This window comes from Epinephelus lanceolatus, chromosome 15, assembly GCF_041903045.1.
Source record: "Epinephelus lanceolatus isolate andai-2023 chromosome 15, ASM4190304v1, whole genome shotgun sequence".
Classification (NCBI taxonomy): Eukaryota; Metazoa; Chordata; class Actinopteri; order Perciformes; family Serranidae; genus Epinephelus; species Epinephelus lanceolatus.
In genome coordinates, this window is record NC_135748.1 from 38576786 (window position 1) to 38593743 (window position 16958).

Genomic DNA, 16958 nt, shown 5'->3' on the forward strand with positions numbered 1-16958 from the left:
CCAGAACACTGCAGGGGGAGAAAGCTGGGTACCTGTCTAAATTTAGCCCTGGCCTCTTTTTCCTTCATTCGTCCATGTGCAACCAGGTAGTCAAAGACCTCTCCTGCAGAACGGAGACAGAGAGAAAGACAAAGAGAGCAAAATACAGAAGGAGCAGTGAATGAGAAGTCAGTGAATAAATATAAAGACAGAGAGAAACAAAAAGTGAGTCACAGCTTACAAGAATAAGCAGATAAAAATATCTTCACAATGAACTTTTCCTGAGCAGCTGGCCTGCACTGTCACCCATGTGCATGGTTGGAGGGTGTTTGTTGACCATATTGAGGCGAGCTCCTCCACACTGGTCCTCTCCTGGAGGCACAAAGCTGCTGCCGAGCTCGGCTCCGGCAGCAGACCCTTCCCTCGGCCCACACTTCTGCACACTTCCAGCCAAAACGTGACTACGCTCGCCTGTGTGCTAAATGAACTCGAGTGGCTGGCGTGTGCATGTGCGTGTGTGTGTGTGTCCTTACCATGGGGAAAAGAGGAACTAAACAAAATAACAAGCAACACAAACACCTCCCCCACTTTTTCTGAATCCTCAAAACCCTCCCACTCTCTCAGCGCTGACCTGCAGAGGCGGCCTGAGAGTACGTTTCTGTATTCAGAGCTCCAGAGAAGCAACAATTCATCGCTGCTCTCTGACTCAACTGCTAAAGACAGAATGTGGCAGCTAACACTTAGCATGTCAGAGCTAAAGGGCACAGAGCGTGCTGTACATGGGTCTCAGATTAGGGACAAAATGGAGAGTAGCAGAGAAATTGCAACCTTGCTTCAGAAATGAGGGTGCCGTTAAAAATAAATATGTAAAGAGAAAAAAATAGACATCTGAATCATGTACGAATACATAACAAGTAAAATTATGTTTAAAACATTTTCTGGCAGCATGACATTCCTGAAAAATGCAATCATGTTGGGGCAACTTCATTGTCTCATTGCCCTCCAGAGTTGCCCCACACATTGCCCTGTTTAAATGTAATGAGCCCCTGATGCAGTACCATTTAAATGAGCAGTAATGACATCATTGTAAACACTTAATTCAAAGTGGACGGACACAAAATTAAACTCACAAAAAACATCTTGGTTCATCGTTCCACTGTTCCAACAATCACCAGCTTTGGTTTGGTTCAAATAAACCCTTAATTCTCTCGGTTAGATGTGAAAATATTCTGGATCTATACACCCTAAAATGACTGTTTACTTAAATGAGTCTGGTGGGTTTGGTGATGGTGATTTTGGGGCTGTTTCTGATTAAACAAAAAGGATCTTACTCTCTAACAAAAAGGTCTGTCTCTGTAGGAAACCTTTCCATAATGTTGTTGGAAAGTTAGCATAATAATCTGAGCCTGTCAATAGCAAAAACACTTTACTTTTGGTGGACGTGCATTGACGGTGCACAAATGCCCTAAGTGGTTACATAGCAGCCTCTTTGGTTTCTCTCGGCTGTAGCAATGTCACTTAATACTGGACTAGTTTCAAAAACTGTTGTTCCCATTAGTTATTTCAGCCGTTTTCGCATATGAACTCTCAACAGTGTGCCGAGAATCCAGTCCGGAGTCTCCCTTTCACACATAGAAGTGTTCTCACCAACTGGAAAGACACTGCTTCACACTGGTGGTGCCTGAGTAGAGGACATGACATGGATTACACCACTGTCACGTAGCCCAGTAGTTCCCAACTGGTCCAGCCATGGGATCCAGATTTCTCCTTAGTGATTAGTTCAAGGTCCACACAGCTTAATATATTCAGTGTCATACTTGTGTTTGGTCATGTCAGCGAGCTAGTTTGCGGTCTCTGTCAAGTAGCTGTCTGTTTTCTCACTCTACAGCAGGAAACGGCACTTCAAAATTAAAGCTCTGTGCCGGATATTCACTGTACTGAAAAGTAAAGTACAAGCATAAACTTGACATGTTTGTGACTCACTTGCCGTCCATTCAGAATGGACCCGTTAGCCCCTTTTGGACCACGACCCACCAGCTGGGAACCACTGACGTAGCCGGTTCGTAATTTGGTCATAAACTACAGAGTCTCCTGCCGCTCCTTGAATTTGTCTGATGATTTCCACTTCAGCCCTTCCCAACAAAAGTTCCCAAATCCAGTCATCTCTCCAGTTAGACATTGTCGTTGCCTTCTCTGTGTAAATTTCACCCTAAGATGTTTGTTTTCTCCACTTTTGCGCGAGCCTCACCATAGAAATGCACCAACACGCCCACTCAGTTGCTGAGTATTCTCCAGATAATTACCTGCTCTACTCAAACATGGGCTAATCGGACATTACACGGACTTTGTACAAGGAAGCCGGCAGGATAAAGTCTGTTTAATGTCCGATCCAACTGATTCTGACATTTGCCTCGTCACATACAGCTCCTCCGGGTAATGCCGGGATAATTTCAGATGTCAACAGGGCAATTAACACAAAAACATTTAAAAAGGTTATCCTTTAAGAGATCAAAGTTATTAGAATTCATCCTCTGGGGAACACGAATGTCTGCACAAAATTTAATGCCAATTGATCCAATAACTGTTGAGATATTTCGCAATGGGCCAAAGTGGAGAAACCAAACGACTGACACCGTCGCCTCTAAAACACATTCTTTACTCCAACAAAGAAAAGTCTCTTCCAGTAAAATCAACGATGGTGGACAATAGCTTCCAGTGACCAGAGGCAGAACAGCGTACACTAGTTGGGAAGCAAAGAAGCAGTCCTGCACCATCTTTGATTTTACATGTTTTGCATCGACTTTACTGAAACACAACTTTCTCTGTCGGAGTAAATCATGTTTCTTGTTACTTCAAAGTTGCCTGACATTACTCCCCAACATCTTACAGGTCTGCAACAACACAACTTAACATCCACGGTCTGTATTTTCAATATTCTTCATGTAGATTTTATAACAAGATCTGTGACTGAAAGTACAAGCTCCTGGAGAGATCCATGCAGTCGCGGATCACATGCTCGAGGGGGTCGCCTTGAGCTTCTGCTCGAATTCAGCGAGAATCAAAGCCAAACTGAGAGAAATATTAGATTTACTTTATTAAAGCTCTAATGCAATTGGCGTCTGATCAGAGCTCCCGTCTCAGTTGGTAATGTGATTTGCTCCTCGCCGGGCAGGTCTTCACAATTTGTCGTCTCTTCGCTCGGCTCAGTGGTCCGAATGTGACCTTTTCTAGAAATCGATGACAAGATGTGCCGCCTTTCAGATCCTGTGTATGTGACGCCGCATTAAATGAGAAATTACAAGAAGCTTTCAGCGTAAGAAAACCACACAAGTAAACTTATTGGTGTGAAGATGCAGGAGCTCTCACATCACAAAAGTTCTTTTTTTTCTGTTTTGTTGTAATCTTTTTTTTTTGAGCTTCAAAACTTTAAAGATGTGCGCTCTGATTTATGCAGGCAACTCTAAGTAATATGATGTGTTTATTTGTCTTTCTACATCTTAGCCTGTCATTGGAAGCTTTTCCTGGAAATGTTCTTACACTGTTAATAATCGGTTTATGTTCGTGAACTTCTTCATTTGCAGTAACACAAAGTCACTTGTGATGCTAATTTACCTACAGATTCATCATTAAAAAGAGATTCTCTTAAAGTTGTTAACATTAACTTAAAAAAATATGGATGTTGCAGCTTTATGTTTTGGTTTTGAGATGTACAGTAATCCACGGTGCTGGCTGGAGCTGACCAACGGATTTATCCTGCTCTGAGTCTCCGCTCTCTCCGTTTACAATGAACTGATCCGTGTCGCTGTATCAACATATGTCATAATCTCTTCCTATGTTTCAGCCTCCAGGGAGCAGCTTTAAAGTTTCACACATTTTGAGAAACTGTATTTGCTTAACCTTTACCTTACAGGTCAAAACATTCCACCAAACTTTCCCAAGAATTTCCTTAGGAGTGTTTCTATGATAACTATGTAATTTCACTCTAATTATAGAGGCTTTCATCCAAATCCAACACACATTTTAACCCAATGTTGAGAAAATTAGCTAAAGATTCATTATCAGTTTCCATCGCACATTTTTACATCTTGTTCTTTTGACCTCAGCCAAGCTCAACTTGACCCTTCACTAAGTCCCACCCCCGGATGCAGAGTGGTCAATCACAACGTAGCATCGGGCCACCCAACAACACAGCTGTGCTCCATTGACTCTAATGCAGTTGTTTCACATTTCCTTCACTTTCAGGCTGGTTTTGTGGATTTGGAGCTAAATGTTGTGCCGGGGGCACGTCGTGTATTAATGATACTCGTTACCTGGAGAGGTTGGAAAAGTTTCTTCCCTGTTCCAAAACCAAAATCAAACCCTGAAAAGTGTAGGGTTAGCTAGCTAGCTACTGAAGATATAGCCTACTGAATGTATACACATGCTGCTTTTGCTTTGTAATGATTATAACAGTGAAACAAAGGCCGACCCTGCTGTACAGGAACCAGTGAAGGGAAGCAGGGAAACTTTGCTGATATTCAACCAGCTGTGAGGCAATACAGTGTGCACTGATGAACGTTGTTTGACTTCCCCTGGAGATCACTGCCCGTCCGGCGGTGGAGGTCCAGGTCCTGGCAACGGCACGGGGGCGAAGCCAAACACTTTTCAACTGCACACACTGCGATGCCACACAGCTGGTTCAATATCAGCAAAGTTTCCCTTTATATTCATTGTCTTGTGCGGCCATCAGCAGTGATGTGGTGGTTCACTTTTACACTGTGATCTGTAGCCTATAGTTCGGCTTTAGCTTCTAACTATCTTTGTCTTTTTAACCTGTTGTTGCTGCTGAGTCAGTCTGACATCCTGGATATATCCTTTAAACACAGACTGTAGCCCCCTCTGTCTGTTTCTCTCTGGAATCACTCTTTCATTTCTCCAAAGATATGATAATATTTCTTCAGGGAGTGCAGTTAGTTACAGCGTGGGCTCCATGCTTACACCAACAGGACCATCACAAAGGGGTGGGGTTTAACGAAGGGTCATCAGCTAGATGTGGATGAAAATGCACTTGGTGTACAGCTGATACACTTCAAATTAACTGACTCAAATTTACTGCCAACTTAGAGCCACTGTCTTGTCTAGTAAACGTCATAGAAAATAACTGGCAAACAACGGAAATGTAAAATTTAGTATTACCCTATGTACTATGTAACTTGTGTAAGTGACTTGTCATCTCTTTAAAGGGATAGTTCAACATTTTGGCAAATTCGCCTATTGCCATAATCCCTCACGAGTCACACGAGTAGGTACATTACCTTTAATTGTCAGTGCGTGCTGTTCTGAGATCGGTGGGACAGAGCTGCCTGCTGAAATGGAGGTGAAGAGTACAGGTCCCTCTTTCCCTCAAAACTAATCGAATACACCATCAAATGACTCCAAAACGCTCTAGTGGACAACACATGGCTTGCGCATTCCCCGCGCTATGAAATAATAATGTATAATTAAGTAACATTACGACACATGAAGCAAATACTCGGAACTACTTTCTTGAGTAAACCACTGGGCGGAGTGACACAGTGTGCAGCTGAGACAGTGCCGTAATTATTGCTTGTAGCCATTTGCGGTATCGTCAGCTGGACGCAGCAGAAGGTTTGAGGAAAGTTTACAAGTGTCTTTGTAAATCATGGTTTACACATGTATTGTAAAAGGTTGCAGTAACAAGCCGAAGACATGGAGCAAAGTGAAGTTTCACGTAGTTCCAACCAGTAATACGGACAGGATGAAACAATGGCTATTTGTGCTGGACATCGACCCCAACACGCCTGTGGAAACGGTCCGAAAAATGTTTGTGTGGTTCTGCCATTTTTTTTACTGAAGGACTACGCTGAAAGGATGGAGCGCAGAAGCTCAGGAATAGTTCCAACGCTTTTCTTGAAAGATACTGCCACACCATCTGTCGGCATCACAAAGCGAGCAGACGTGGTAAGTGATCGTTGTGTATTTTGCTCGTTGTTGTGGTTATGTTATGGATAAGTGCTTGCCCAGAGCATATAGCGAAGTGACTGGCATTACTTCTCATTGTTGGGAATAAACAGACTGCTAGGGAACATTTTATGTTGTTGTTCCCTCAGGAGTTGTGGTGATTTATGAGTGTGGAGTTAGCATGTTCTCCCCGTGTTCCAGTGATTATTTTGAGGCGTACTCTATATTTATATTGCACAGGTGTACCTAATAAAGTGGCCAGTAAGCCCCACATTTACACCACCGGCTCTGGGTCTCAGCCCCTGGTTGCTCGGCAGCCTCAACCTCTCTTCTTGCGCTCTCTTCTTCCAAAACCTGTAACTCTTCCTCTGTATATTCTGGCTTCTTCTCAACAAACTTGTTGTTTTGATGACGGGAGTAACTGCACTAAACATACACTGTTTGAAATCACTCCGCCCAGCAATTTCTGTATGTCTGGAATGTAGTTCCGGCTCTGCATTTGGCTTCAAAACAACTCTGTCTCGTAATATTACATTATTATTTCATAGCGTGGTGAATGTGTAAGCTACAAGTTGTCCACTAGAGCGTTTTGGAGTCATTTGATGGTGTATTTGATTAGTTTTGAGGGAGAGAGGGACCTGTACCGTTCACCTCCATTTCAGCGGGCAGCTCTGCCCCACCGATCTCAGAACAGCATGCACTGACAATTAAAGGTAATGTACTTACTCATATGACTATAGGGATTACGACAATAGGCGAATTTGCCAAAATGTCGAACTATCCCTTTAAACTCAATTATTCTGTAAATCTCCACAGATTCCTGTTCTCCTACATTTGTCCTTTCAGGTGTTAGTAGAGTCTGCAGACTATATGCAGCTCACAGTGTGTATGAATTATTAACACACACATTTATCACATTTTGGTGTTAATGAATCATACATGGGACGTTGGGAGCAGCACACAGCCTGCAGATTTCTACCGACTATATCTGGTCTTCAGTGCAGCAGCTATTGGAGGTGTTTTTCACTCATGTTTCTTTGTTTTACAGTTTCATTCAAAGCCAACCCTTGCAAGTAGAAACACAGTGAGTTTGTTCATGACAGGTTGAGTGTTGCGTGAATGCCTAAAATGCATTTTAACTCAACTAAAGTGGAGCTTTATTTCTCAGTCAGACAGGTTTGATGTGTTGCAGGTGCGTAGTTTTCAATTTGCTGCAACAAAAAGTTAATTTTATTTCTGTCTCACCTCCACTGGCGTACTCCATCACCAGGTAGAGCGTCCTCTCCGTCTCGATCACTTCAAAAAGCTTGACTAAAGGAGGGAGAGAGGAGAGAAGAAGAGAGGAAGGAAATTATAAATTCAATTATGTATAAAGATGGAGGAGATTCAGATACAGACAGTAACAAATTCATGGGCACAAACTGCAGAAATGTTTCCAAACCGGCACCTAGAGAGAGTAGAGAGGGATGTGAAGTCACGTGGATCTTAATGTGTGTGCGTTTGTGTGTGTCGTGACCATGTAAGCACAGCATCCAAGCTTAGCAGCACTCTATATTTACGGTACAGTCCGAAAGCTGTTATGTTTTTTTTTTCCGTCTTTACTGCAGTGTGTTCAGCTCGAAGATATAAAAGAGGGGTGTGTGATGAGCGTCTGAGGGGGCTGCACTGCTAAATATAGACGAGGTGGGATGGAAGACAATGAGGGAGAGACAGAGAGCGTACGGGCTGGTGAGCGCTTACTATCACCCTGGTAATTATAATCACATTTCTGCAGAGGAAATCATGGAGCGTGGGGGAGAGGAAATTAAAAGTAATTAGCAGGGAATCCCGTCTTCAAAACCAAACGCACCATGGCAGGCTTGTCTAATGTGCACAATCTGTGAGTGTTTCTTGACACATGCATGTGTGTGTATACACTGTACAAATAAGTTCATGAACAAGGAGAAAGAGGCATGTTGATCCTTATGAACGTCACTAAAGCTGAAACTATTATCGGTCAGGTCATGACAGAATTATAATCAGCAACTGTCTGAGTAATCAGTTAATCTCTAAGTTTATTTATCAGCAAAATATAGCCAAATATTTGCTAAATCCAGCTTCTTGAATGCGAGGATTTGCTGCTTTTCTTTGTCTATGCATCCAGTTTCATCCACTTATTCAAAGCTGAGTCGTAGGGGCAGCAGGCCGAGCAAAGCACCCCAGACATCCCTCTCCCCAGCAAAACTTTCCAGCTCCTCCTGGGGGACCCCAAGGTGTTCCCAGGCCAAATGAGATATGTAATCCCTCCAGCATGTTCTGGGTCTGCCCCGGGGCCTCCTACAAGTTGAACGTGCTTGGGAGGTGCCCAGGAGGATCCTGATCAGATGTTGAACCACCTCAAATGACCCCTTTTGACATGAAGGAGCAGCAGCTCTACTCCGAGCTCCCTCCGGATGTCTGAGCTCCTCACCCTATCTCTAAGGCTGAGCCCAGACACTCTACGACGGAAACTCATTTCAGTTGCTTGTATCCGCGATCTCGTTCCTTCAATCACTACCCAGAGCTCATGACCATAGGTGAGGGTTGGGACGTAGATGGACCAGTAAATGAGACCACAATGGAGCTTTTCTTTGTTACACTTTTTAAAAAGAAACTCACTGTTACCTTGAGGCTTTTACTACATTTCAACCTCACACACAGCAGGTTTTATTCATTCATTTATTTACTCCATTCAATTTTTTTGGCATGACTGTCTTTATTGGACAGATGACAGTGAAGACAGGAAACACAGGGTGAGAGAGAGTGGGACAACATTCAACGAAGGTTTCCAGCCAAAATACTTATTCATTTACTGTGAATTTTAATCGCTTGTAAATCTCTTTCATTGGTCTCTTTCTTTAAATAATTATCATAAACATTAATATTATTGTTCCTGTTGTTTTTGTACTCTCATGAGGTAATAATAAACTTAACATCTTCCTGAAGTTTTGTGCCGTGGGAAAAAATGTGTTGGCTGTTTTTAACATTTGATGTATGATGTAGACTGACTTCTGATGAAAACAATCACTAATTACAGCCCTATAAACTTCCTGATCAACACTATAATGCCATGTTTTCTCATCTCTCCGCTGCCTCCAGTTCAAGCCTTCAGTAGCTGAGGTTTTTGTGATGCAGGCTTCTTGTTGCTGCAGTGGTTTGGTGTTAGCTGGCATTTCCTCTTGCAGCCGGTTTGTGCTGCTCCACACAGTGTGCTCTCTTTGTTTTTCAATCAAATCTGCTTCATTTTCTAATCCCAAAACAAAGCAATGAGAATGACCCTCCAGTTTTAATCCCATCAATTACACACTGTTGTCCAGAAAGGACAATAAACTCTCCCGGATTATGTGTCAGACATTATTTCCAGTTTTACATGAAAATGTCAACATTTTTGTGCAAACTGTTTGAGCTCTCCTCAGACTCTGAATGGCTGCCATTTTACAAAAACTGTAACTCCTGCCAGGATTGTTTGATTTTAAAGAACGCTCAGTGATCTCCCATGACGTCTGTGTGACCCAGAACAACAACAACAAAAAAAAAAGGAAATTAAAAAGCTGAGACAGCAGAGCTTATAGGTCAAAACAAGCTGATGAAATACAGGCTGGGAGCATGTAGCTGGATCATGTGACTGTCCAGTAAAAGAAAGATCAAAGGTTAGAGAGCCCTGCATGTTTAAATGTCCTTGAGCAGACAGCAACACAACCTGATCATTTAGAAACAGTCAAATCTTCACTTGTAGCACAATATTTTTTACACTTGTGGAAATTCTGAACAATATACCACACATTTTCCCTACATCACCAATATGTAAGTCTTCATATTAAATCATATTTAAGTCTTAAAACTGTATTAAATCATGCTAATATACTGTGTTCATGTGTGTAAGATCCACTTACCTATATTGGGATGATTCAAAATCTTCATTATTCTAACTTCTCTGAAGAGCTGAAATGAAAGAGGAGAAGAAATGTTTATAATGAACTCTGTGGGTTTCAAGATCTTTATGAGTACTTTTTGTAGAAATTAGAAACAAACTAAGGCTGCCATATGCAGCATTTTTCTATTATCGGAATCGAAGGCAGCAGATATTACTGAAGTTGTTTCACATCACAATCCATTACAACAAAGCTACGGAAACACCCAGTGTTTCTGCTGCAGCATTCTACAGTTAATCTAATAATGGTTAGTGGATGAAGCTTCAATTGTATGAGTATGAAAACTGCAAGGAAAGGAAAACAGACTGAGACAGCATCTGTGAGAATTTACCATAGTTTATAAAATACAAACACAGTTGATGACTGACCATACAGACATTTCACACACCAGACATATGTGCATGCGCAATCAACCTACGACAGACCCGTTCACATGAGCTACCATCATATTTGTCACTGTCAGGAAAAAGCTGCTAGCCACTTCACTAAATTAAGTAGTATAAATGCCATAGGCTGATGCTAATAACATTAGCATGTTGTATTTTGGGGAACAAATGTCTAGCAAGACAGTTGTTTTGTCTGTGAAGCTTGTGAGTTATAATGGAGCCAAATTTGCACCTTTGTTTAATACTGTCACTATCAAGCCATATTTTATGTGTGTTTTAGGTGTCTTAGTTGAATCTATCAAACTTTGAAAAGAGGAAAATTTCTCTTTTGCACTATCTAATTAAACATAGGCTGTTTAAAGGCATGCAAACAGAGTTCTGTGTTGAAGTTGTGTTTGTGTTATTCTAACTTTTGACCCCAAGATTTTAATTTTTACTGCAAATTTATATTGTTCCCAAATATCGGTTAGCAGTCTCCTGGATTACTAATGATCTGCATCGGCATCAGCGATCCCTCATACAAAGACTTTTTGGGCTGTTCATTTACACTGCATTACAAAAAATTGATTTATTGTGTTAGTCCGACTAACACCGGACTTTTAAAATACCTGTAAACATGTTGGTACAACTGAAATCATACTAAAAAGAACTTTTTTAAAGTTTGAGATAATGCAATTGGTAGCTGACTCACTCCTGCATGTATACAGTCAACCGCACCCAAACTGTCCAAGGCATAGTGTCCGCCAGAAGTTTAAAGTATTAAATGCGTGAAAGAAGAGGAAGATGGTAACAACATGCACAAATCTACATCCAGAGCCGTGTATTTTTGGATGTACAGAAAGTACAGAGCTGTAAAGTTGTCAACCATGGTACCAGTTTGCCGCTAGCTAACTGTAGCTAACTTGTTGGTTGAATGTTTGGGCTGTGACAACGTCGGTCGATTAATCCTCTCCTGTGCTTGTATACTGGGACAAGGACAGTAGTCCAATCAAATGACCTCATTGAGCTGTAACTGTAGCTCGACTTAACTGTGCATGTAAACGACTGATTGTGTCACAAAATTAAAATTAAATACTTCGCAGAGTAATTATACCACAGTCTTTCTTTAACAAGTGTTTTCAGTCACAATAATTCAACAGCAGCGTGCACTGACTTATTAAGTGGCATTTCCATGTCACAAAGCGATGATTCATTCATTATTTAATTTTAAATGGATGCTGCACACATATGCTCACATATTACATTAATTTTTAAATGGCACTTCACTGTTTCCTGCGCCTGTGTCTGATATTTGTGTCACACTCCTGACGATGAGGAAACACAGACTCTTCCATCAGCCCTGCTGTTAATAAGACGAGATCACGAGTTCAGAGGCCCAAACACTGCTCCCTGTGCTCAGCCAACATCAACACGTTTGTCAAGGAAATGTGATCATTTTGTCACCGCGGAAACATAACCACAACAACAGGATTCCCTGCAGCACGGCGCCGGTTTAAAACCAGCCCGAGAGGAGGGGATGTGAATGAAGTTAAACATGCACCATCACATCTCCACCCTCTGCACTAATAACAGGACACTCAGTCAACACACGCTCTCTTCCTCCATCAGCATTCACAGTGACCAGACAAGCAGATTTGTAACGGCCAAAAGTGCTTTTTAGTTTTCCTCAGCGCAAGGCACAGAAAGAACTGAGTGCTATTTATTATTGATCCGCTGTTAGCTACACCTCGCCCTCTTCGCTTCCATAAAAATATAAAAAGGCTTTAATGTTTCATGAGGCAGGAGTGGCCTCAGTGTTGGCTCACTGACGAACAAATCGAGAGGCTGCAGCCACAAAACACACAAATTCCTCCCATACAACAAACAAACACATACAGCACAGTTCAAGTTGTCAGAGCTAAAAATGCTGTCTTGAAATGGTTTATTTTGTTTGGAAAATATTTCTTTTTTTTTTTTTTTTTAATTCAACTGTTCCTTTAATAATGATATTAAAAAATGACAATCACAAAAATCCTCACATTTTTAAAGCAGTTGACATTTTCACGTTTTCAAGATTTATTACTGAAAATACTGATAATAAACTGTTTCCATATTTATCCTTCTGCTACCCAACTGTTTTTTTTAATAATTTAATGAAACTGTATTGATTATTTTTTCAACTACAGTAAAATAATTATTTATTTTTATAAAATGCCCCCCCCCCCCAAAAAAAAAACAAAAAAAACCTGAAAGTTATTAGAGCTCAAAATTATGTCTTGAAATAACTTATTTTGTTTAGGAAAAAAAAGATTGCACACAATTCACTTAATCATTTGAAGTAAAAGATATTTAGCAAAAATTCTTAGAATTTTAAAGCTCTAACCACATGTGCTTGACGATGTTTATTTCCTTATAAAATTAATTATTAAAACTGTAATTTTTTTCTGCTGATCGACAAATCATCAGCAGCGTTTTGTAGTGACTTTGTATAACTTTACTTTTGACAGATCATACAGCTCAAACATCTTGCTGAAGCAGTAAATCTGTTCATTTATGCTTTTTGCTCATTTATTATTCTGATACCCTGCTTCTCTTTTTGAATAACATTTATTTTATTCAATGAATGCATTGACTACTTTTTGCGACTAATGCCTCGTTCACACTACATGACTTTCACCCTGATTTCCTGCAAACTTGTTGTGTGTGAATTGTTCAAAGACACAAGTTTAGAGGCTCACTAACGCATCACAGAAGCTTAGGAGCTAGCAGCATGTAAAATATCTGGACCTGTCAGTGACATAGTCAGCGAGATACAGCCAATAAGAGCGCAAGACATGGGTTGAGGGCAGGGACAAGAGGCGCTGCAACACTCCCCAAAGGGTCTGTGTGTGTGTGTGTGTGTGTGTGTGTGTGTGTTTTACAGGGACAAAGAATGAGATGAAGAGAGGGTGTAAGGTGGGCCACTGCAGGCTAAGTTTCTGGAAGTTATTAGCCTAATAACGTACTCAAAAGGTTGCTTTGTCAGTGTTTGACGTGTTGCGGTTCGACCCACGCATCACATAACATACTCATTGAGTATTCCTCCTGATGAAATATCCTGTCGTGTGTGATCTCATGTGACTGGTTAGTCATGTAGTGTGAAAACCACAACAACAACATCAAGACTCCTGATTACAAGGTCAGCAATTTGTGTAGTGTGAACAGTACAGCGATCTGGCAACCTTGAAAGTTGTGTTAAGTGAATTTAGCTTAATGTCCTATTCACAGGGGATCTCTAGTAATGTGTAGCCCAATAATTGTGGGAGTTGTCTGTGATATCAGTCCTGAGAGAATCTGCTATGTCCGTAATTTGTCAAGACAAAAAAAACAAAACAAAAAAAAACCAAAAAACCGCAAATTACCTCCCGTATTTTGCCGAACACAGGTCGTTTGATAGCATTAGTCCCATGTGAATCAGTTTCTTGTTTATTTGGCGTCATATTTAGGTTTTTCATTTGGTCCATGCCTCTTTTCAGGAATTGTGAAGGTTGTGGAGACTGCGTTGGCTAATATAAATAAAAGTTCTGACAGCTTTTTGGGTGCAGGAGGCTCATCTTGCCACACAGCATGGAGACAAGTGCAAAAAGAGCAAGGTCAGAACCACTAGAAGAGCAAAAAATCCACTCATTTGCTACATTATACTCAGGAAAATACCTGAAACTGTCCCACACAAAGATTAATATTTAGTAAAGATACTTTTGGCAAGTAGCAGGAAAGCCATGACTCGCAAATCAAGTTGATCCTCCAACATTGGCTTAATGGCTGGGGATTATATACACTGTATGGGGAGACTGTCTTTTATTTTAAGGCTTGAGATGGAAAAACGTACAAAATATAGGGGAAAATGGAGTGTGTATAAATGTAGAAGTAAAATACAGACTCTGCCTATTCTGTGCAAATATGCCACATGAAACACAGACATGGGGGGGGATCATTTCTAAATCACGTGAGGTCTCCCACTAATACTAGTCCTGTGCAAATAGGTGTTAACAAAATATAATCGCTCCATAAAATGCCAAAAATAATAACAGATGCCCTTTGTAAGTCATCAGAGCTTAAAATAATGTCTTGATAATGCTTATTTTGTTTGAAAATCCAAACCTTTAATTGCTAATAATGCTTGACATTTTTTACTTTTGACAGACCCCACTGCAGATACATCTCCTTGAGATAATAAATCGCTGCTTATTTATGTGTGTTTTTCTCATTTATCTCTGAGCTTTAGTCTGTCGGCTCTCAGCGGGGAGTGAAATAAACGTCAGCAGTAAAGCATGTCGGGAGTCTGAGCGACAGTTTCGAACCCACGGCGCCTTGAACCCGCAGATCCACCGGGGATGCCCTGATGAAGCTGTGACAGATGGTGGCAAACAGCGGGTGATGTTTTCACATTCAGTGAGGTTGCACACAGAGCTGCTTCGACACAGACGGGTACACAAGATGTGGAGGTATACATGTTGTACATATCTCTGCACTGTGACCACACCCGGGTGTCCACTGGTGTGTTTTATGTCTATCTTTTATAACTATGAGATCAATACTTCCACGTTTCTTCCTATTTTGTGCTAATGGGGATGTCATCCGTCTGCATCCTTCTGCTTCTGCCAGCTTAAAAAACACAAGTAAAAAGGTTGTAATAAAGATAATAAGCCTCATTTTAAATCATATGATAGTAATTTAAAGGAATACCATTATCCATTACTCACCCTGTGTTACCCTGAATTCATGAAACCTGCTTTTCTCGCATGGTGAACAAGGAATCCAAAAATCTGTTTAACAACTATGACACAACTCGTGCAGTGTATTCCAAGTCTCGTTTATCCAGGTCATGTGCTCAGTGCCTCCTTAACAGTCACTTCTTTATGACCAGGGACTCAGCTGATGATGAAACTCGTCTTTGCTCTCTTCATAGCCAGAGTCCATTGACAAAAACAGTAATTTTACATCGCTGAACACAGGAGCTGCTGGTCTGCCACTGCTTTGATCAGTTAGTTTGTTGATGTTATTGAGCGACTTTGGAGTTTTAAAGGGTTAGTTCAGATTCACCAAAGTCACACAACACCACAAACTAAGTGACTGATGGAGGCCGCGGTGGACTAGCAGCTCCTGTGTTCAGGAAGGTAAAATTACTGTTTTTGTTAATGGAGTCTGGCACTGAAGAGAGCAAGTTATACTTTCACTTCAGCTCCCTACCAGAAAGGGCTGTTGTTTGGAAAGTCTTGAGCATACAACTGGATAAATGAGACTTGGAATATGCTGCACAAGTTGTGTGAAGGTTTATAAATAAATGTTCTGATATTGTTCAATTAATCATGAATTTTCTCTGTTTTTAATTCATCATTTGCTCCAAAGGCATGCAAGAAAAACAAAGTGTACTTGAATAATTGAGCAACAGAGGGTGAATAATTTTAATACAAAGGATCATTTGGGGTGTTAAGTATTCCTTTAAACACCTAGATCCAGCAGGAAACGCTGGCTGTGGGAGGTAAGGAGTCTCATTTCACTCCCAGTCCAGAGACGACTAAAGGGTTAATTATGAGCTCCAGTCAGCAGGGCCTCCAGGAGTCGACCGGTTTGGAAGCCTTGTTAACAAACTGAGCCAGGACGAGTCTGGCTGCTGCTGACGAGGAGGCGGAGGAGGAGGAGGAGGAGAAGAGCCTGAGGTCTCCTCACTGTCATTACACTGCCTGTGATCCCGCTCTGCCCATCATCATACTGAAAATACTCTCCTGAGCTCACAGACGAATAAATCTGTGCTGGTTTTCTGTGTGACAGACAGAAGAGGAACTTTGCTGATTACTAGAGAGAACCAGCGGCTCTGAACAAATGTGTTTCAGGTTGGTAGGTTGTCAGCGTGAGACAAGCATATTAATACTTCCTTTTAAAAACTTTGTAAAGTTTCTGACACAGTCTGTACTGTCCTACATAGCAGATACAGTCCCTTTGTCACCTGGGTAGACTTAAAAACAACGAGCTAAAGAGTACATGGAAATACTTTGTCAGGTATGTTCTGCAGTAAACAGAATGAGTGGAAAAACACGACATGATTCACCACATAATAAAGCCGTGAGGTCGAGGACGTAAACCTGCTGGTGATCCAGTCATACCACCACACTGATGCAATGAAGCTTACACAATCCGTCTCGTGATCAATACAAAGCCCCTTCAGGACGAATGACACACAGTTTCAGGATGATATCACACCTTTAATTGGCTCCTTTCAGTCCGAACTTCAGTGGGAATCTTCCCCTTTCTGCATTTTCCTGTTTGAGCTGCCTCCATTACAACTGATCCGAGGCTCGTAAACAAATTCCCGCGGGCTCCCCATTAGATCATTTACTGCATGTTCCTGCTAAACTTTCATCCCACCAGGTCAGAGACTTTGAGGTGAGTCACGACAAATCGGATTAAAGCAACGTCAGCTAAGAATGATGGATGTTCAACTTTTTCTGCTGTAATCGACCCCCAGTGTTTATTTCAGTTAAAAATATCCTGACTGCAGTTTTTTGTTAAGATCGGCTTTCTGAACAAGAGAAACTTTCTTCTCAGTGCAGTTATTTGGTCGCTCCACAGCTCTAATGTTATTAATCCCATCTGGACAAACAAATCAACCTGAGGGAATAAACACACTGGTTCAAATTAACTGCTCCGATCACAACACGTTCAA

At 41.2% G+C, this 16958-nt stretch overlaps 1 protein-coding gene across 27 annotated transcripts in view; it reads right to left on the reverse strand.

The window, feature by feature from the left end:
• Positions 1 to 16958, reverse strand: part of mark3a (MAP/microtubule affinity-regulating kinase 3a) — an 88463-nt gene that overhangs the window by 48591 nt on the left and 22914 nt on the right. For all 27 annotated transcript variants that reach the window (XR_013493415.1, XR_013493414.1, XM_033643215.2 and 24 more), the window contains exons 4-6: positions 9852 to 9900; positions 7186 to 7251; positions 33 to 103 (exon numbers count right to left, since the gene is read on the reverse strand). Coding sequence is in view for 25 of the 27 variants with exons in the window: in XM_033643215.2 (XP_033499106.1) it covers positions 33 to 103; positions 7186 to 7251; positions 9852 to 9900 (186 nt within the window). In the remaining 2 variants the exon portion in view is untranslated. The remainder of the gene's footprint in view (positions 1 to 32; positions 104 to 7185; positions 7252 to 9851; positions 9901 to 16958) is intronic.